At 50.4% G+C, this 21352-nt stretch overlaps 1 protein-coding gene across 5 annotated transcripts in view; it reads right to left on the minus strand.

Moving 5' to 3' along the window:
• Positions 1-19531: 19531 nt before the first annotated feature.
• cbfb (core-binding factor subunit beta) overlaps positions 19532-21352 on the minus strand; it is a 103440-nt gene continuing 101619 nt past the window's right edge. For 2 of the 5 annotated variants that reach the window (XM_070897857.1, XM_070897859.1), the window contains one exon: positions 20848-20996. In XM_070897857.1, coding sequence (XP_070753958.1) covers positions 20931-20996 — 66 coding nt within the window. In that variant the 3' untranslated portion in view covers positions 20848-20930. Of the gene's footprint in view, positions 20997-21352 lie in introns of all 5 variants that reach the window. The other 3 variants (XM_070897856.1, XM_070897860.1, XM_070897858.1) reach the window with 3 other exon arrangements.

A 21352-nucleotide genomic window follows, 5' to 3' on the forward strand; every position in this document is an offset into this window, starting at 1 on the left:
AAATAAAACGTTAGTCAGAACTCGCTCAAAATGATCAGTTACCATGGTGAATTTACCACAGTATAACAAACAATCAAGACTAATAATATCGGGAGCTCACAACAAAACATCTGGTTCTTGTTCTCATTTATTATATGTGTCATAGGTTGTTTGAAAATAAATTAAAATGTTTAAAGTTGCTTAACATTTAAGTAGATGTTTGTATATTTTAATATTATCTCTCAGCTTAATACACCCCTAAACTATCAGCCAGCTCGCATTGCTTTAGTCACACTTCCACTAAGAGATTTGCACTACTCTGTTAGTGCAGCACGAAACCACCTGGCTTCAGGTGCCAGTAACACTCAGAATTGCACTGTACATGTTAACGGTTAAAAACCACAGCGGGGTTTAACATGTTTGCATTAATGATAAATACTATGTCAGCCTATAATGTTAACTGATCTTAACCGATAAGGGAATAAGGGGTTATGGGGAGCGGGCAGGGAAGTGGACCTGAATCCATGATCGGATCAGCCATGATCGTATTAAATGCCGGAGCAGGCTCGAGGAGTCGAATGGCCTACTCCTACTACTGAACCAATTTAACAAAAAATTGATTTCCATATACATCTGTGTCTACCGTTCCCCATGTCCTGACCCCTGAATCTGGGGGTCCAGACACAGCCTTGACACTTCCTCATGGGGAGGATAAATCACTCAGGGTTACTACCACTTAACCATCGCTGTATTAGCAGAGGGCTATCAGCAGGCCCCCTGCCTACTTCCCAGAAATGGTACTTCACATCAAGAAACCAGAAGAGCACAGAAGGAAAACAGTTCTTCCTCATTTAGAAAAACATATTACTTGCATCATTAATGCATGAATCAGTTATATGCCATCTGCATGCAGAATTTCTGGAAATCAAGGTGGTGCTGGATCATTAATGTTACTTTAGAAAGTGTTTCACAATAATTACAATAAATACCATATCCCTTTCTACTGTCTAAAAACATTGGCGCAGTAAAACCCACAGTCTCTGAGGAATGAGGTGGAACTAAGAATAAAAGGACAATGTTGGGACTTGGTAAATGTTGGTAAGAATTTCTGTATGAGATCTATAAGTCCCATCTAAGTACCAGAGAAAAGATAGCTAAAATGGAAAAATCATCTTCCATTTATTACACCAGCCTGATGCTCAATTACTTGATATCCTAACACAAGATAATGTAAATTAAAGCGAGATGAAAACAATGCAGAAGAAAGCTGAGAAATATGCAAAGTAGAGGAAAAAAGATAAAATGAAGAAGGCTAAGAGGAAGTATATTAATAGTGGAAAGATGGGAATTGCAGGGAGCCAAACACCAGTCTGACAACTACTAAAATACCAAAGGTTATCAGGTGGTGGCTTTTAGTTTTTATTCCACCCAGATCAGGAGGCCAGTTCTACCTATTAACCACTCAATCTCTCCACTGCTTCTGTGCTCTTATATTGCTTGTCTGACATTCAGTCTTGGATGACTTGCAATTTCCAACTAAACTTTCGGGAGACTAAAGGCATCATTTTCAGCCCTCACTACAAATTCCATACCCATGCTAATTACTTCATCCTCCTTCCCGGCCATTGTCTCAGGCTGAATTAGACTGTTCGCAACCTCACCAACCTATTGGATTCTGAACTGAACTTCTGTTCTATGAAAGGTGTTTTATAAGAACACAAGTAAAAGTAATACCAAATAGATGAAGCCACTTAAAGGGAGGGGGCGGGGGGGAGAGAGCATCTTATATTTGAGAACGATTAAATAGTGAGAATTTTAAGTATTTTATCCCAATGCTTACCAATAAAGGTGAAAGTAGGACTCAAAATCTATCGTACCTAAAGAGGGTGTGGATGAGGCATTTCTGTAGCACTTGAGCTGAATGTGGAAGAGTCAAACTCAGATATATATCCAAAGGACAATGTATTAAGTTAATGGAACTGAAATTCGACGAGGCACCAGACTCAGATGCATTCCAGAATATTGATGGAGATTGGGGGGAGAAGATAGCGGTGGCATTAACCATAATTGTCCAAAAGCTTCTGGAACACAACATGTGCCTAAGAACTGGAGGATAGCAGATAGTACACCCCTGTTGAAGAAAGGGATATACCAGGAAATAGGCCAGTTAGTCCGGCTTCATTTGCAGGTAAACTTCTAGAGACATGAGTACTGATGATAACTGTAAGGCATAGGCTCATTACAAACATGGATTTGTAATGGGCAGCTTTCATTTGAATTATTTAAATGAATTTCTCAAGAAACCAGAGAATGTTAAAGATAAAGGAAATAGGGCAATCGTCTGTACATAGATTTTCAGAAGGTATAGATAAGGTGCTATACAAGAGCCCACATAGAATTTTTCAGGCCATTCGGACCAACATGTCTGTGCCTATTTATGTTCCACACAAGCCTCCTCCCACCTTCCTTCAACTCACCCCATCAACATATCCTATTCCTTTCTGCCTTATGTATGCATCTAGCTTCCCCTTAAATGCACCAATGCAATTCTTTTTAATCACAACATTGCTAACCTTTCTTTTGTGTGACCAGTAACATTTTTTTAATAAACATGTTAAAGTTCCAGCTCCAATAACGGTTACACATTCAGAACAAACTGATTCCTTGAAAGGAATAGTCTCAGAAGTAACAACTGTACTAAATCAAGATTGCTCAGAGCGGTTCCCACAGCAGGTAAATCTCCAGTCAGCCTCTGCTGGAAAGTGCACGTGAACGCCAGCAGAGGACAGAATTGGGCTGGGCTGTGATCTCCCAACCATCCTCAAATAGCACAGCCCCTCTCACACGAGAAGAATGGTCACGTCAGGAATGTGCAAAAGGGCTGCTGCTGCCTGTACAACTGCGCCCTGGCACAAGTCCTGACCTGAGGGAAAGGGAGAAAATGTGGAGACAAAAACAACATTCTTTTGCGGGCCGCTTAAATATTCTATTTGACTGGTGAACTGTGGAGGTTAATTTAACTCCGAGCACCAAGTTAGCACCCAGTGATAACAGCATTCACTTTAAATATACACAGTCATGTATATCTTAAAATGAGAACCTCAAGACACAAGGCTCAGTCTTCAGAAGTGTTCCCGACAAAACACAGCCGGGAGTCCAGGGCTTTTACCATTACGAGTTAAACACAATGGATTTATTTTTTATAAAAAAGATCATGACACAAGGCATTAAAGAGAATGCAGTTGCATGGATATAGAGGTGGCCAATGGACAGAAAGGAAGGAGTCGATCTAAATGGATTGGTGAGATGTGGGTAATAGTATGCCCCTGAGGTCTGTACGAGGATTTATTGTGTTTAATTCCTGATCCAGTCTGATTTAACTTACCTAAACCATGAAAATAATTATGCTCCAGCTGGCCTCCATAGTAACTCCTCTAACGAGCACTCATTGTTTCTACTCAACTAATTTCTTATCCATTCCCAGGGTTTACCTGGAGTGTCTACTAATAGCCTTTTCTGTGGAACTTGGTGTCTCAAATGCCTTCTCAAAGTCTACATACACATCATAGGGCCTCCCACAGTCCACTTGAGTTACAACTTCCTCAAAGTCAGAGATTGATCAAGCAGGCTCTTCCCCTTATAAATTCATGTCGTTGGTTATTATGTTACTATTTCATAGGTATTTATCATTTACCCTGATAATCAATTCAAGTATTTTACACAGAAGTCAAGTGAAACTAGTGGGTCTGTAGTTTCCCGTGTCAGTTTTGTTGCCCCTTTCTGAATGTGAACAACACAATAGTCTGTTTTCATTGATAACCCCACATTGTCTACATATTCCCAGCCTCCAGTTCACCTACGTCACTCTGGCTTCATCATTGTCCTTCATCCATCATCATAGGCGGTCCCTCGAATGAGGATGATTTGCTTCCACATGAGTTCACAGATGTTTCAATGAAGGACCCGATATTCCAGTCCTAAACTCCAGTTGAAGTGGTGGAAGATGCCTGTGCGTGGATTTTTTTAACGTGTGGTGACCGTTGCACATCAGCCACAACACGGGTTCGACAGAGCTCAGCCTTTATCCAGTGGCAAGGGTTAACCAGGACGACTGGAGACGTGCTGTGCTGCACGGACTTAGAGCATACACATCTAACAGCACTGTGTGGGAGCACCTTCACCACACTGGACTGCAGCAGTTCAAGGCAGTGGCTCACCACCACCTTCTCAAGCGGCAATTAAGGAATGGGTAATAAATGCCTTGCCAGCGACGTCCACATCCTGAGAACGAATTTTTAAAAACCCACAACCTTCTGACGGAGGCGAATGTGCTAACTACCTAGCCAAGCTGGAAACAATTCCATTATTCCAGAGTATATAAAGTCCAGTTGGTCGGAGGAGCGCCACTCTGGTTTTGTATGTGTGCATTTAAGAAGTTTGGGGCCCGGTCTCCAGGATGGGAGCTGCAGGCCGCCATGTGGGCCTTCTTCAGCCACGACCACACAAGAGGTTAATGTGCAAAGTTAAGGCACATGGGATTGGGGGTAGTGTGCTGACGTGGATTGAGAACTGGTTGGCAGACAGGAAGCAAAGAGGAGGAGTAAATGGGTACTTTTCAGAATGGCAGGCAGTGACTAGTGGGGTACCGCAAGGTTCTGTGCTGGGGCCCCAGCTGCTTACATTGTACATTAATGATTTAGACGAGGGGATTAAATGTAGTATCTCCAAATTTGCGGATGACACTAAGTTGGGTGGCAGTGTGAGCTGCGAGGAGGATGCTATGAGGCTGCAGAGTGACTTGGATAGGTTAGGTGAGTGGGCAAATGCATGGCAGATGAAGTATAATGTGGATAAATGTGAGGTTATCCACTTTGGTGGTAAAAACAGAGAGACAGACTATTATCTGAATGGTGACAGATTAGGAAAAGGGGAGGTGACACGAGACCTGGGTGTCATGGTACATCAGTCATTGAAGGTTGGCATGCAGGTACAGCAGGCAGTTAAGAAAGCAAATGGCATGTTGGCCTTCATAGCGAGGGGATTTGAGTACAGGGGCAGGGAGGTGTTACTACATTTGTACAGGGCCTTGGAGAGGCCACACCTGGAGTATTGTGTACAGTTTTGGTCTCCTAACTTGAGGAAGGACATTCTTGCTATTGAGGGAGTGCAGCGAAGGTTCACCAGACTGATTCCCGGGATGGCGGGACTGACATATCAAGAAAGACTGGATCAACTGGGCTTGTATTCACTGGAGTTCAGAAAAATGAGAGGGGATCTCATAGAAATGTTTAAAATTCTGAAGGGTTTAGACAGGTTAGATGCAGGAAGAATGTTCCCAATGTTGGGGAAGTCCAGAACCAGGGGTCACAGCCTAAGGATAAGAGGTAAGCCATTTAGGACCGAGATGAGGAGAAACTTCTTCACCCAGAGAGTGGTGAACCTGTGGAATCCTCTACCACAGAAGGTTGTTGAGGCCAATTCACTAAATATATTCAAAAAGGAGTGAGATGTAGTCCTTACTACAAGGGGGATCAAGGGGTATGGCGAGAAAGCAGGAATGAGTTACTAAAGTTGCATGTTCAGCCATGAACTCATTGAATGGCGGTGCAGGCTCGAGGGGCCGAATGGCCTACTCCTGCATCTATTTTCTATGTTTCTATGACTCGCTCAAGGATTTCCCATTCGAGACCAGCGGGCGGCCTGTGGCGGCTGCTCCAGGGGCAGTGCAAGGGCACCAGAGTATAACTGCCGGCTCAGTGGGCAGAGTACCTAGCTAGTGACTACCTTTCACCCAAGGCCCCACCCCACTGCTGGCCAAGAATGGGGAGACACTCATCAAGGACACCGAAGCAGTCAGGACCCGCTGGAAAGAGCACTTCGACGATCTCCTTAATCGAGACTCTGCCTTTGACATGAATGTTCTGACTCCATCCCATAGCATGCTACCCGCCACCACCTCAGCAAAACCCCAGCCCTGCATGAGGTAGAAAAGACCATCCGTCAGCTCAAGAACAACAAGGCATCGGGAGCGGATGGTAATTGCAGAGGTAGGGGAGGCACTGGTATTAATCTTCCAGAATTCTCTAGATTCTAGAAGTCATATGAATGGACAGAAAACAAAGAGTAGGAATAAATGGGACCTTTTCAAGTTGGCAGGCTGTAACTAGCAGGGTACCGCAAGGATCAGTGCTTGGGCCTCAGCTATTTACTGCTATGTATGGAGAAAGAGTCAGACTGAACACTGAGCTCAAAGTAAAGTGTGACCGTAGTCTTTTATTGCAGGTCTCCAGAGTGCCTCTCCAAGCTGTGAAGCCTCCTTAAATACCTGTGCTGTCAAGGGATTATGGGATCCCTTGGGACTCCAGGGGATGAGCCCTCTGGTGGTTGTACAGAGTAAATACAATTTTACATATATAACAACACTCCCCCCAACCCCCCGCCGCCCCCTCCAAAAGTCAATAGTGTAACTATTTACATAGTGAGTCGATCTGGGGCCCTTGCCCTGGTTGATCGTCTCGGTGTGAAAGCTGGTATTGTTGAATCATTTGTTAGGCCCTCGCTGGGCTGCTGTGCAGCTGGCCTTGCTGGGCTGCTTGGTATGTTGGGTCCTGCTGGGCTGCTGTGGATGAGGGGTTCTGCTTCATGGTCAACCGTGGTGCCAGTTGCCACTGGTGTGTACGTTGGGGGATCAAAAAAGGTAGGTTGCTCAGGATCGTCTGTGAATCTGAGTTTGATTGGGTCCAAGTGTTTCCGGTGAATGCGTCCATTTGAAAGTTTGACCCGAAACACCCTGCTCCCCTCTTTGGCCACGACTGTGCCGGGAAGCCACTTGGGACCTTGTCCATAAGTCAATACAAATACAGGATCATTGATTTCAATCTCGCGTGACACATTTGCGCTATCATGGTATGTACTTTGTTGAAGCCGCCTGCTCTCTACCTGTTCATGTAGATTAGGGTGAACTAACGTGAGCCTTGTCTTAAGTGCTCTTTTCATGAGCAGTTCAGCAGTTGGGATCCCAGTGAGTGAGTGGGGTCTCGTGCGGTAGCTAAGCAGGACTCAGGATAGGCGAGTCTGCAACAAGCCTTCAGTTACCCTCTTCAAGCCTTGCTTGATGGTTTGCACTGCTCTCTCTGCCTGACCATTGGATGCTGGTTTAAACGGGGCAGATGTGACATGTTTGATCCCGTTACGGGTCATGAATTCTTTGAACTCAGCACTGGTAAAACACTGGTAAACTTGTCGCTCACCAGGACATCGGGTAGGCCGTGAGTGGCAAACATGGCCCGCAGGCTTTCAGTAGTGGCAGCGGACGTGCTAGCCGACATTATCTCACATTCAATCCACTTGGAGTACGCATTCACAACCACAAGGAACATTTTACCCAAGAACGGGCCTGCATAGTCGACATGTACCCTAGAGCACGGTTTTGAGGGCCAAGACCATAAACTTAGCGGTGCCTCCCTGGGTACATTGCTTAACTGCGAGCATGTATTACATCTGTGAACGCAGGACTCTTAAGTCCGCATCGATACCGGGCCACCACACATGGGATCTAGCTAGCGCTTTCATCATAACGATACCTGGGTGGGTACTGTGGAGGTCATTGATGATGGTGTCTCTGCCCTTCTTGGGAACCACTACAAGATTGCCCCACAGAAGGCAGTCTGCCTGTATGGACATTTCATCTTTGCACCGCTGGAATTGCTTTATCTCTTTCTGCATTTCCACCGGGACACTGGACCAGCTCCCGTGAAGCACACAGCTTTTGACTCGAGATAATAAGGAGTCCTGGCTCATCCAGGTTTTGATCTGCCGGGCAGTGATGGGTGATTGCTCACTCTCAAATGCTTCCATAACCATGGCTAGATCTGGGGACTGCGCCATTTCCACCCACGTACCCACGTGGTGGGCAATGGCAGTCTACTGAGAGCATTGGCGCAGTTTTCTGTGCATGGTCTGCGGTAGATGGCGTAGTTATAAGTGGATGTGAGCGCCCATCTCTGGATGCGGGCCGATGCATTGATATTTATCCCTTTACTCTCGAAAAACAGGGATATATAGTGGCTTATGGGCAGTTTCCAATTCGAATTTTAGTCCAAACACGTATTGATGCATTTTCTTTACCCCATAGTCACACCCTAACGCTTCTTTCTCAATCATGCTGTAGGCTTTCTCAGCCTTAGACAGACTCCTGGATGCATAAGCAACCGGTTGCAGTTTCCTGAAATCATTAGCTTGTTGCAATACACACCCGACGCCATATGATGACACATCACATACTAGTACCAAACGCTTACATGGATCATACAACACAAGCAATTTGTTTGAGCATAACGATTTTCTCACTTTTACAAAGGCATTTTCTTAGCTTTTGCCCCAAACCCATTCGTTCCCTTTCCGTAGTAAGACATGCAGTGGTTCTAACATTATGCTGAGACCCGGTAAGAAGTTACCAAAGTAGTTCAGGAGTCCCAGAAACGATCGCAGCTCCCACCAACGCCTGATGCCCACCAACTTCGAGCGTTTTAACCTGAACCCCACACGGTTGAGTCGACTAAGAACCTCCTCCAGGTTCTGCAGGTGCTCGACTGTGTTCCGACCTGTGACCAAGATGTCGTCCTGGAAGACCACGGTGTGCGGGACCGACTTCAGTAAGCTTTCCATGTTTCCCTGGAATATCGCCGCCGCTGATTGAATTCCAAACGTGCATCTGTTATAAATAAAAATACCTTTTGTATGCAGGTGAGGCCCTTCGATGATTCCTCCAGTTCCTGCTTTGTCAGATCTAGCTTTGTGAACGTCTTTTCTCCTGCCAGCGTTGCAAAGAGGTTGTCGGCCTTTGGTCGTGGGTATTTGTTCTGCAGGGAAAAACAATTGATAGTTACTTTGTAGTCACCACAGATTCTGACAGTGCCGTCTCCCTTGAGGACAGGAATGTTCGAGCTGGCCCACTCGTTGAACTCGATCAGTGAAGTGATGCCCTCTCATTGCAGCCGGTCTAGCTTGATCTCTACCCTTTCTCTCATCATGTATGGTACTGTTCTCACCTTGTGATGGATGGGTCGAGCCCCCGGAATTAGGTGGATCTTCACTTTTGCTCCTTGGAATTTCCCAATGCCTGGTTTGAACAGCGAAGGGAACTTGTTTAAGACCTGGACACACGAAATGTCGTCAGCGGGCGATATCGCTCGGACGTTGTCCCAGTTCCAGCGTATCTTTCCCAGCCAGCTCCTGCCGAGCAGCGTGGGACCATCGCCCAGTACCACCTAGAGTGGTAGCTTGTGCACCGCTCCATCGTAAGAGACCTTTACGGTCGCAGTGCCAATTACAGATATCAGTTCTTTTGTGTAGGTTCTTAGTTTTGCACGAACTGGAGTTAAGACTGGCCTTGAGGCCTTGTTGCACCACAGTCTTTCGTAAGTCTTTTTGCCCATGATGGACTGGCTTGCGCCCGTGTCCAGTTCCATTGACACCGGGAGTCCATTTAGTTCAACATTCAGCATTATTGGGGGATAATTCGTGATGAATGTGTGCACCCCATGTACCTCTGCCTCCTCGGTCTGAGGCTCTGATCCGTTGTGATCCTCCCTGGCTCTGTCCTCTTGTGCAACATGGTGGTTTGCAGGTTTACCAGGATTAGCAGCTCGCCTGCATATATGTTGGAGGTGTCCCATTGTTCCACAGCCCTTGCAAACATACCCATTGAATCGGCATGAATGGAAACGATGAAAACCCCCGCAGCGCCAACAAGGTGTTAATGGCCTTGCATTCATCACGCTTGATGGTGGACTGAGTCATATGCGGATGTGCAGCTGCAGGTATGTGTGACCTGCCCTGTATGTTGCGATTCGAAAACATCACTTTATTCACAGTACTTGTAGCAGCATTTGTGTGTCGAGAGATTTGCTTAGTATTATCACTGGTGGTAATGAACGCCTGGGCTATCGCTATGGCCTTACTCAAGGTTGGGGTCTCTACAGTCAAGTTTGCGAAGTATGGTTTCGTGGCCAATGCCAAGTACGAAAAAGTCTCTGAGCATGTGCTCCAAATTCGCAATGTCCTGCAAGGCGTCTTAGCTCGGCGATATAACTCGCCACTTCCTGGCCTTCAGACCTTTCGTAGGTGTAGAACCGGTACCTCGCCCTCAGAATGCTTTCCTTCGGGTTCAAATGCTTTCGGACAGTGTGCACAAATCGGCGTACGATTTCTCCGTGGGTTTTGCTGGAATGAGCAGATTCTTCATGAGGCCATACGTTGGTGCCCCACAGACGGTGAGGAGGATCGACCTTTGTTTGGCAGCTTTCTCATCCCCATCTAGCTCGTTGGCCACGAAGTGTTGGTCAAGTCGCTCCACAAAAGTTTCCCAATCATCTCCCTGTGAGAATTTCTCCAGGAAGCCCACTGTTCTCTCCATCTTTGGATTCGCTATCTGTATCTCGTCACCAGTTATGTATGGAAAAAGAGTCAGACTGAACACTGTGAGCTCAAAGTAAAGTGTGACCGTAGTCTTTTATTGCAGATCTCCAGAGTGCCTCTCCAACCTGTGAGGCCTCCTTAAATACCTGTGCTCCCAAGGGATTATGGGGTCCCTTGGGACTCCAGGGGATGAGCCCTCTGGTGGCTGTACAGAGTAAATACAAGTTTACATATATAACATTTACAATCGATATTAATAAGAACATAAGAATTAGGAACAGGAGTAGGCCATCTAGCCCCTCAAGCCTGCTCCGCCAAAAAAGATCATGGTTGATCTGGCCATGGACTCAGCTCAACTTACCCGCCTGCTCCCCATAACCCTTAATTCCCTTATTGGTTAAAAATCTATCTATCTGTGATTTGAATACATTCAATGAGCCAGCCTCAACGGCTTCCTTGGGCAGAGAATTCCACAGATTCACAACCCTCTGGGAGAAGAAGTTCCTTCTCAACTCGGTTTTAAATTGGCTCCCCCGTATTTTGAGGCTGTGCCCCCTAGTTCTAGTCTCCCCGACCAGTGGAAACAACCTCTCTGCCTCTATCTTGTCTATCCCTTTCATTATTTTAAATGTTTCTATAAGATCACCTCTCATCCTTCTGAACTCCCAACGTGTAAAGACCCAGTCTACTCAATCTATCATCATAAGGTAACCCCCTCATCTCCGGAATCAGCCTAGTGAATCGTCTCTGTACCCCCTCCAAAGCCAGTATATCCTTCCTTAAGTAAGGTGACCAAAACTGCACGCAGTGCTCCAGGTGCGGCCTCACCAATACCCTGTACAGTTGCAGCAAGACCTCCCTGCTTTTGTACTCCATCCCTCTCGCAATGAAGGCCAACATTCCATTCGCCTTCCTGATTACCTGCTGCATCTGCAAACTAACTTTTTGGGATTGACCACCTCGGAATACCAGGTGCAGTAGGTTTACCGTTGGTGGACTTTGAATCCAGCGATCCGAGTTCAAATCTTGGTAAAAGCTGATTTCCCTAAAAGAGTTTCATGCACAAGGACCCCCAGGTCTCTCTGTCCAAAAAGAGTTTCATGCACAAGGACCCCCAGGTCCCTCTACACCTCCCCCAGATCGGGGGGCATGGTTTAATGTTTTTTGTTTGCTCCCAAAAGAGTTCATGCACAAGGACCCCCAGGTCCCTCTGCACCACAGCATGTTGTAATTTCTCCCCATTCAAATGATATTCCCTTTTACTGTTTTTTTTTCCAAGGCGGATGACCTCACATTTTCCGACATTGTATTCCATCTGCCAAACCTTAGCCCATTCGCTTAACCTATCCAAATCTCTTTGCAGCCTCTGTGTCCTCTACACAACCCGTTTTCCCACTAATCTTTGTGTCATCTGCAAATTTTGTTACACTACACTCTGTCCCCTCTTCCAGGTCATCTATGTATATTGTAAACAGTTGTGGTCCCAGCACCGATCCCTGTGGCACATCACTAATCAACGATTTCCAACCCGAAAAGGACCCAATTATCCCGACTCTCTGCTTTCTGTTCGCCAGCCAATTCTCTATCCATGCTAATACATTTCCTCTGACTCCACGTACCTTTATCTTCTGCAGTAACCTTTTGTGTGGCACCTTATCAAATGCCTTTTGGAAATCTAAATACACCACATCCATCGGTACACCTCTATCCACCATGCTCGTTATATCCTCAAAGAATTCCAGTAAATTAGTTAAACATGATTTCCCATTCATGAATCCATGCTGCGTCTGCTTGATTGCACTATTCCTATCTAGATGTCCCGCTATTTCTTCCTTAATGATAGCTTCAAGCATTTTCCCCACTACAGATGTTAAACTAACTGGCCTATAGTTACCTGCCTTTTGTCTGCCCCCTTTTTTAAACATAGGCGTTACATTAGCTGCTTTCCAATCCGCTGGTACCTCCCCAGACTCCAGAAAATTTTGGTAGATTATAACTAATGCATCTGCTATAACTTCCGCCTTCTCTTTTAATACCCTGGGATGCATTTCATCAGGACCAGGGGACTTGTCTACCTTGAGTCCCATTAGCCTGTCCAGCACTACCTCCCTAGTGATAGTCTCAAGGTCCTCCTTCCCACATTCCCGTGACCAGCAATTTTTGGCATGGTTTTTAAATGTCTTCCACTGTGAAGACCGAAGCAAAATAATTGTTTGAGATCTGAGCCATTTCCAAAAGAGGGGGCGAGGGGGGGGGGGGGGGAATAGGGGGGAAAAGAGGGGGCGAGGGGGGGAGAGGGGCGAGGGGGGGAAAGAGGGGGCGAGGGGGGCAAGAGGGGGCGAGGGGGGCAAGAGGGGGCGAGGGGGGCAAGAGGGGGCGAGGGGGGCAAGAGGGGGCGAGGGGGGCAAGAGGGGCGAGGGGGGCAAGAGGGGCGAGGGGGGCAAGAGGGGGCGAGGGGGGCAAGAGGGGGCGAGGGGGGCAAGAGGGGGCGAGGGGGGCAAGAGGGGGCGAGGGGGGCAAGAGGGGGCGAGGGGGGCAAGAGGGGGCGAGGGGGGCAAGAGGGGGCGAGGGGGGCAAGAGGGGGCGAGGGGGGCAAGAGGGGGCGAGGGGGGCAAGAGGGGGCGAGGGGGGCAAGAGGGGGCGAGGGGGGCAAGAGGGGGCGAGGGGGGCAAGAGGGGGCGAGGGGGGCAAGAGGGGGCGAGGGGGGCAAGAGGGGGCGAGGGGGCGAGGGGGGCAAGAGGGGGCGAGGGGGGCAAGAGGGGGCGAGGGGGGCAAGAGGGGGCGAGGGGGGCAAGAGGGGGCGAGGGGGGCAAGAGGGGGCGAGGGGGGCAAGAGGGGGCGAGGGGGGCAAGAGGGGGCAAGAGGGGGCGAGGGGGGCAAGAGGGGGCGAGGGGGGCAAGAGGGGGCGAGGGGGCGAGGGGGGCAAGAGGGGGCGAGGGGGGCAAGAGGGGGCGAGGGGGGCAAGAGGGGGCGAGGGGGGCAAGAGGGGGCGAGGGGGGCAAGAGGGGGCGAGGGGGGCAAGAGGGGGCGAGGGGGGCAAGAGGGGGCGAGGGGGGCAAGAGGGGGCGAGGGGGGCAAGAGGGGGCGAGGGGGGCAAGAGGGGGCGAGGGGGGCAAGAGGGGGCGAGGGGGGCAAGAGGGGGCGAGGGGGGCAAGAGGGGGCGAGGGGGGCAAGAGGGGGCGAGGGGGGCAAGAGGGGGCGAGGGGGGCAAGAGGGGCGAGGGGGGCAAGAGGGGCGAGGGGGGCAAGAGGGGGCGAGGGGGGCAAGAGGGGGCGAGGGGGGCAAGAGGGGGCGAGGGGGGCAAGAGGGGGCGAGGGGGGCAAGAGGGGGCGAGGGGGGCAAGAGGGGGCGAGGGGGGCAAGAGGGGGCGAGGGGGGCAAGAGGGGGCGAGGGGGGCAAGAGGGGGCGAGGGGGGCAAGAGGGGGCGAGGGGGGCAAGAGGGGGCGAGGGGGGCAAGAGGGGGCGAGGGGGGCAAGAGGGGGCGAGGGGGGCAAGGGGGGCGAGGGGGGCAAGGGGGGGCGAGGGGGGCGAGGGGGCAAGAGGGGGCGAGGGGGGGCAAGAGGGGGCGAGGGGGGCAAGAGGGGGCGAGGGGGGGCGAGGGGGGCAAGAGGGGGCGAGGGGGGCAAGAGGGGGCGAGGGGGGCAAGAGGGGGCAAGAGGGGGCGAGGGGGGCAAGAGGGGGCGAGGGGGGCAAGAGGGGGCAAGAGGGGGCGAGGGGGGCAAGAGGGGGCGAGGGGGGCAAGAGGGGGCGAGGGGGGCAAGAGGGGGCGAGGGGGGCAAGAGGGGGCGAGGGGGGCAAGAGGGGGCGAGGGGGGCAAGAGGGGGCGAGGGGGGCAAGAGGGGGCGAGGGGGGCAAGAGGGGGCGAGGGGGGCAAGAGGGGGCGAGGGGGGCAAGAGGGGGCGAGGGGGGCAAGAGGGGGCGAGGGGGGCAAGAGGGGGCGAGGGGGGCAAGAGGGGGCGAGGGGGGCAAGAGGGGGCGAGGGGGGCAAGAGGGGGCGAGGGGGGCAAGAGGGGGCGAGGGGGGCAAGAGGGGGCGAGGGGGGCAAGAGGGGGCGAGGGGGGCAAGAGGGGGCGAGGGGGCAAGAGGGGGCGAGGGGGGCAAGAGGGGGCGAGGGGGGCAAGAGGGGGCGAGGGGGCGAGGGGGCGAGGGGGGCAAGAGGGGGCGAGGGGGGGCGAGGGGGGCGAGGGGGGCAAGAGGGGGCGAGGGGGGCAAGAGGGGGCGAGGGGGCGAGGGGGGCAAGAGGGGGCGAGGGGGGCAAGAGGGGGCGAGGGGGGCAAGAGGGGGCGAGGGGGGCAAGAGGGGGCGAGGGGGGCAAGAGGGCAAGAGGGGGCGAGGGGGCAAGAGGGGGCGAGGGGGGCAAGAGGGGGCGAGGGGGGCAAGAGGGGGCGAGGGGGGCAAGAGGGGGCGAGGGGGGCAAGAGGGGGCGAGGGGGGCAAGAGGGGCAAGAGGGGGCGAGGGGGGCAAGAGGGGCAAGAGGGGGCGAGGGGGTCAAGAGGGGGCGAGGGGGTCAAGAGGGGGCGAGGGGGGCAAGAGGGGGCGAGGGGGGCAAGAGGGGGCGAGGGGGGCAAGAGGGGCAAGAGGGGGCGAGGGGGGCAAGAGGGGGCGAGGGGGGCAAGAGGGGCAAGAGGGGCAAGAGGGGGCGAGGGGGGCAAGAGGGGCAAGAGGGGGCGAGGGGGGGCAAGAGGGGGCGATGGGGGGCAAGAGGGGGGCGAGGGGGGCAAGAGGGGGGCGAGGGGGGCAAGAGGGGGCGAGGGGGGCAAGAGGGGGCAAGAGGGGGCGAGGGGGGCAAGAGGGGGCGAGGGGGGCAAGAGGGGGCGAGGGGGGCAAGAGGGGGCGAGGGGGGCAAGAGGGGGCGAGGGGGGCAAGAGGGGGGCAAGAGGGGGCGAGGGGGGCAAGAGGGGGCGAGGGGGGCAAGAGGGGCAAGAGGGGGCGAGGGGGCAAGGGGGCAAGAGGGGGCGAGGGGGCAAGAGGGGGCGAGGGGGCAAGAGGGGGCGAGGGGGCAAGAGGGGGCGAGGGGGCAAGAGGGGGCGAGGGGGGCAAGAGGGGGCGAGGGGGGCAAGAGGGGGGCGAGGGGGGCAAGAGGGGCAAGAGGGGGCAAGAGGGGGGCAAGGGGGGCAAGAGGGGGCAAGAGGGGGCAAGAGGGGGCGAGGGGGGCAAGAGGGGGCGAGGGGGGCAAGAGGGGGCGAGGGGGGCAAGAGGGGGCGAGGGTGGCAAGAGGGGGCAAGAGGGGGCGAGGGGGGCAAGAGGGGGCGAGGGGGGCAAGAGGGGGCGAGGGGGGCAAGAGGGGGCGAGGGGGAAAGAGGGGGCGAGGGGGAAAGAGGGGGCGAGGGGGAAAGAGGGGGCGAGGGGGGAAAGAGGGGGCGAGGGGGGAAAGAGGGGGCGAGGGGGGAAAGAGGGGGCGAGGAAAGGGGGAAAGAGGGGGCGAGGAAAGGGGGAAGAGGGGGCGAGGAAAGGGGGAAAGAGGGAGCGAGGAAAGGGGGAAAGAGGGGGCGAGGAAAAGGGGGAAAGAGGGGGGCCGAGGGTGGGGAGAGAGAGAGAGGACGAGGGGAGGGGGAGGGAAGAGAGAGGACAAGGGGAGGGGGAGGGAAGAGAGAGGACAAGGGGAGGGGGAGGGAAGAGAGAGGACAAGGGGAGGGGGGAGGGAAGAGAGAGGACGAGGGGGGAGAGAGCGAAATAGATAGAAGTGAGGAAAGGGAATGAGAAAATTTGATTAGGAGAGAGAAATAGAAAGAAAAAGGAGGGAAAAAAGAGAGAGAGAGAGATCCCATGATCGAGAGGAAACTGAAATCTCAATCCACGGACTCAGTGGAAACGGCGCCCCAGCTCAGCATTCCAAGCGGTGACAAATGGGAATCTAGTCCACCTCCAGGCTAGATCCAAGGTGGTCCCATCCTCTGTCGGCAGACGACGCTTGCATCCACTCACACTCGGAGGCCGAACTCCAAGCCATCGTCAACACCTTCACCAAGGCGTACGAAAGCATGGGCCTTACACTAAACATCCATAAGATGTCCTCCACCAACCTGACCCCGCCACACAGCACCTCCGCCCAGTTATCAAAATCCATGGTGAGGTCTTGGACAATGTGAACCATTTTCCATACCTCGGGAGCCTACCGTCAGCAAGGGCAGACATCAATGACGACACCGCCTTCGGTGTGCCAGCGCAACCTTCGGTCGTCTGAGGAAAAGAGTTTTTGAAGACCAGGGCCTCAAATCTGGCACCAAGCTTATGGCCTACAGAGGAGTAGTGATACCCACCCTCCTTTCTGGCTCAGAGACATAGACTATTTCCAGCAGACACCTCAAAGCACTGGAAAAATACCACCAACGCTGCCTCCACAAGATCTTGCAAATCCATTGGGAGAACAGACACACCAACAACTGAGTGTTCTCGTTCAGGCCAACATCCCCAGCACCGAAGCACTGACCACGTTCGATCAGCTCCGTTGGGCAGGCCACATTGTCTGCATCCCTGACAGGAGACTTCCAAAGCAAGCACTCTTCTCGGAGCCTTGACACGGCAAGCAAATCCCAGGTAGGCTGAGGAAACGCTTCAAGGACACCCTCAAAGTCTCCTTGATAAAGAGCAACATCCCCACCGATACCTGGAATCCCTGGCCTAAGACCATCCAAAGTGAAGGAAGAGCAGCCGGGAGGGCATCGAGTCCCATTGCCGAGAGCACACAGAAACTAAGCGCAGACAGCGGAGGGAGCCTGCGGCAACTCCGGCTCCCCAACCACCCACCCTTTCCTTCAACCACTGTCTGACCCACCTGTGACTCGGTCCTGCATTGGACTGTTCAGCCACCTGAGAACTCACTGAGTGGAAGCAAGTCATCCTCGACTTCAAGGGACTGCCCATGATGATCTTCCGCGTGCCGAATCTGGCGCCACACTGGAAGGTTCCCCTGTAGCCCATGGTGAATATCGAGGTCTCCCGGTGGGGGGGGGGGGGGTGGCGGGCATCCAGCTGAGACTGCAAGCAGCCACATTCTGAAAGCCACCAGATATGATAGCATTCAGACGACTTTTGCAGAGCCATGGCCACCCTCGCCAAAGCAGCACCGATACGCTCGTTCCCTTGCGTCTGTGCTGCAATGGCAGCTGCCACATCACCCTTAGGGTGAATTTCCCGTGGGAATATCACCCCAATTAAGACTGCAAACTTTCAGGTTTGAAGGGCTAATAAGACAAACACTTTTTTGTGGTCAAGAAGCTGAATTTGGATCCAATGGCCGCCACAAACCTAGCGGTGCTAATCGGGGAAAAAAGGCCTCAACACCACCAGCTTTCTGGCTGCACTGAATTTCGGCCTCGAAGACTTACTACAGTTGTACAGGGCCTTGCTAAGACTACACCTGGAGCACTATGCAGTTTTGGTCTCCTTATCTGAAAAAGGACATATGCATGCCTCAGAGGAATGAAGGATCACTAGACTGAGCTCTGGGATGAGAAGGCTGTCCTATATGAGGAGAGAGAGAGTAGAATGGGCCTATACTCTTGAGTTTAGAAGAATGGTGAGGTGATCTCATTGAAACATAGAAGATTCTGAGCGGGATTGACAGGGTAGTTACTGAATATATTCGAGGCTGAGAGATAGATAGATTTTTTAAATCTAGGTGAATCAAGCGATATGGAGATCAGGCAGGAAAGTAGGGTTGAGGTCTATGATAAGCCATGATCTTGTTAAATGGCAGAGCAGACTCGAAGGGCCATATGGCTTACTACTGCTTCTATTTCTTACGTTCTTTACCCTGGCTGGATAGTCTAGAACTAGGGCGCAGTGTGTCAGGATAAGGGGTCGGCTGTTTAAGACTGAGTTGAGGAGGCATTTCTTCGCTCAGAGGGTTGTGAAACTTTGAAATTCTCTACCCCAAAGGGCTGTGGATGCTGAATCATGGAATATACTCAGGGCCGAGAATGAATGATTTTTGGACTCTCGGGGAAAATCAAGGATTATGTGGATCGGATAGGAAAGTGGAGTTGAAAGAGACAGTGACGGGGGGGGGGGGGGGGAAGAGAAAGAGATGCACACAGGGACACAGACACGGACACACACACACACACACACTGGAACAACACACACACACAGGGACAATAAGACAAGGATTTATGTAGCCCCTGTCACGATCACCGGCTATCTCAAAGCGCTTTACAGCCAATGGAGTACTTTGAGTGCAGTCACTGTTGTAATGTAGGAAACACGGCAGCTAATTTGCACACAAACAGCAATGTGATTATGACCAGATAATCTGTTTTTGTTATGTTGATTAGGGGATAAATATTGGCCGGGACACCAGCGATAGCTCCCCTGCTGCTCTTTGAATTAGTGCCATGGGATTTTTTACGTCCAACTGAGAGCAGACCTCGGTTTAACGGTTCATCCAAAAGACTTCGCAATCAAAGATCAGCCATGATCGTATTAAATGGCAGAGCAGGCTCGAATGATTGAATGCCTACTCTTGCTCCCAATTCTTGTTATGTCAGTGGACAATTAACATATCTATCTGCCCTTCTGTTAAAACTTGGCTTTTTCCTTCGTAAACCTTTCATGGTCTTCATCGTACTTGCACTTCTCTCTTCTGCTGTCTATCAACTTCACTCATTGGCCCCCTTTTGTTTTAACTTGTCAGAGGTGCCATTTGTCTTGTGTTTCTGCAAATTGCCTCAGTATTAGGTTAATGTACCAGTGCTCCCTTTGTGATATTCGTTCACTTTTAAAGGTTTAGAAACCAAGTGGTCCCTTTGAACTTCCAATTTACTCTTTCCTCCACTGTTTCCCTTAGACCTTGATTTGTAAATTTGCTTTTGCCTATACTATACTTTTTAAACATCTGGGATAGCAATCTCTGAATTTCTACCTCCCCATTTAAATGGATCTGCTTTCTGTGAGCAGGATTGCAGAATTGTCCTCTGTACCCTATTTATTAAAAGGATATTTACAGGCATCAATGGAATTTGTAATGTTAATGTAATTCTGATATAAATTTCTTTGACATCTGTGCATCTCAATGTTTTCCAAAGTTTGTCAGAGCTCTGGAGCAGCTGCCAAGTTGGCCAACTGGAGGTATTTTTCAAGATCAATTGAAATTCAGAAAAATGATTTTAAAAATTAAGACAGAACAGACATGTTTGACTTTACAGAAGTTTATTATGAAAGTAATTTAAAACAAAATGCTTTAGATTCAAGGTAGCAAAAGCTATTCTGATCAATCAAAGCAACTCCTGGGGGAGATGTACTATAAAAAAAGATGCAATTCCTTCTACTTAAATACAGATTGGAAAAAACTTATTAAATCGCATCAATAACTTAAAACCAGTAACTTAAAGTTTTGAATTCTTGCACTAAATAGCAGAAAGCAGACATCCCAATCTTAATGCCAGCATTAAGATATTTTTAAGCAATGCAGAGCAGGAAATAGCCACCAAGGCCACTAACATCCATTCCAAACACACAAATTCCACCAGTCAGGGTCCAGGGCACTTTCAGAATTCATTTGGTCACTCTTCATGTGTCCAGCACATGACTTATTTAAACTGCAAGCAGTGCATATTTTGTCAGCCCAAACTGTACCCCATATTCAGGGTTAAATATTTTACTTAACTGCAGAATACAAAAAAAGTGTGCTAGATGTGGCCTTTAAAGAATTAAGTAATTGTTGCTGGATTTTAAAAAAACTGCACATCAACTGGTTTATTTAAAAACCAGGAGGTTAAAATCAATGTTGTGTGTTTCACCTAAATTTTAGGCCTGAATCTTAATTTGGAAAATAGAAGGAACAAGCTAAACGGAATGCTCTTCACACTGGATAGTCTTCTGCTCTCCAACCTTCTGCTGACCACCTGCTCTACACTCCTTTTATTTATTTTACATTAAAAATGTTTGTTCCAGTAGTATGAACTGCTTCCTTACGTGGCTATCTCTTTACATAATACAAAAATCAGAGCAAAAAATTGCAAGTAAGCAAACGATGCATTCCCTCTGTGCTTAAAAAAAAAGCAAAAGCAAACAAATGTAGAATTAGGGTCCTTAACCTCTAGCAGCCCAGAATTTATTATATAAAATAAGCAGTAAACAAACTCCTGATTTCCTGCCACTTTAAAAAAAAAATCTTAATTCAACGGCAACATATTTTGACCTAATTTTTGATACTGATTGCCTGCATTTTTGGTTAAACTACCAAGGGAGGAGGACAGGAGACAAATTAAACGATACATAAAAAGTACATTTAAAAATTTACCAAAAACAGAATAAAAAATACAGCTTGCATAGAAAACGGTCACACAGATTGCTACTGGCTACATGCATACAACAGGAAATGCAGGTACTGTAACATGGGCATAGTGCAATCCCTGGCAGTTTGTGCTGAATGGGGCATCTGAAGGTCTGGGGCTGTGGGGACAGGACAAAGATTTCTTGTTCAGGGACAAAGCATCTCCAGCCATCTTCTCTTCCTGAAACACTTTGGTCGCACCGAAAAGCTGCTTGATCCCCCACACAGACCCACAGCAAGGCTGCTCCGAGCACATTTAACGTAGTTTGAGCTCATCTCCGCTCCCCAGGTTGGAGCCGGGACTGGGGTCCTGCCTGCGTGCCTACACATTGAGAAATTTTTTTAGATAAACAGGTCAGAAGAGAAACAAATAACAAAGATTTTCTCGCTAAACTGAATTAGCCTGAATAAAAACCCTTTCTGAAAACAAAGACGACGACAAGAGAAAGCACATTTGCTGATTCAAAATATCCTATCAACTGTGCTGGAGTCAATTATCAATTAAAATCTGATTTCCAAACTGGGCATTCAATTGGTAAAATCTTTATACTTTTAAATCAGTAAGTCTATTCTGCTTCAAGTAATTTCATTGTAAATGGTCAGTTAAAAGGAAGGATATTTTGAGAGTTAACCATTTGCATTCAAAAAGCACCTTTAATCTAAATGCTTCAGAGGCAT

Source organism: Pristiophorus japonicus, chromosome 13, assembly GCF_044704955.1.
Source record: "Pristiophorus japonicus isolate sPriJap1 chromosome 13, sPriJap1.hap1, whole genome shotgun sequence".
NCBI classification, from domain to species: Eukaryota; Metazoa; Chordata; class Chondrichthyes; family Pristiophoridae; genus Pristiophorus; species Pristiophorus japonicus.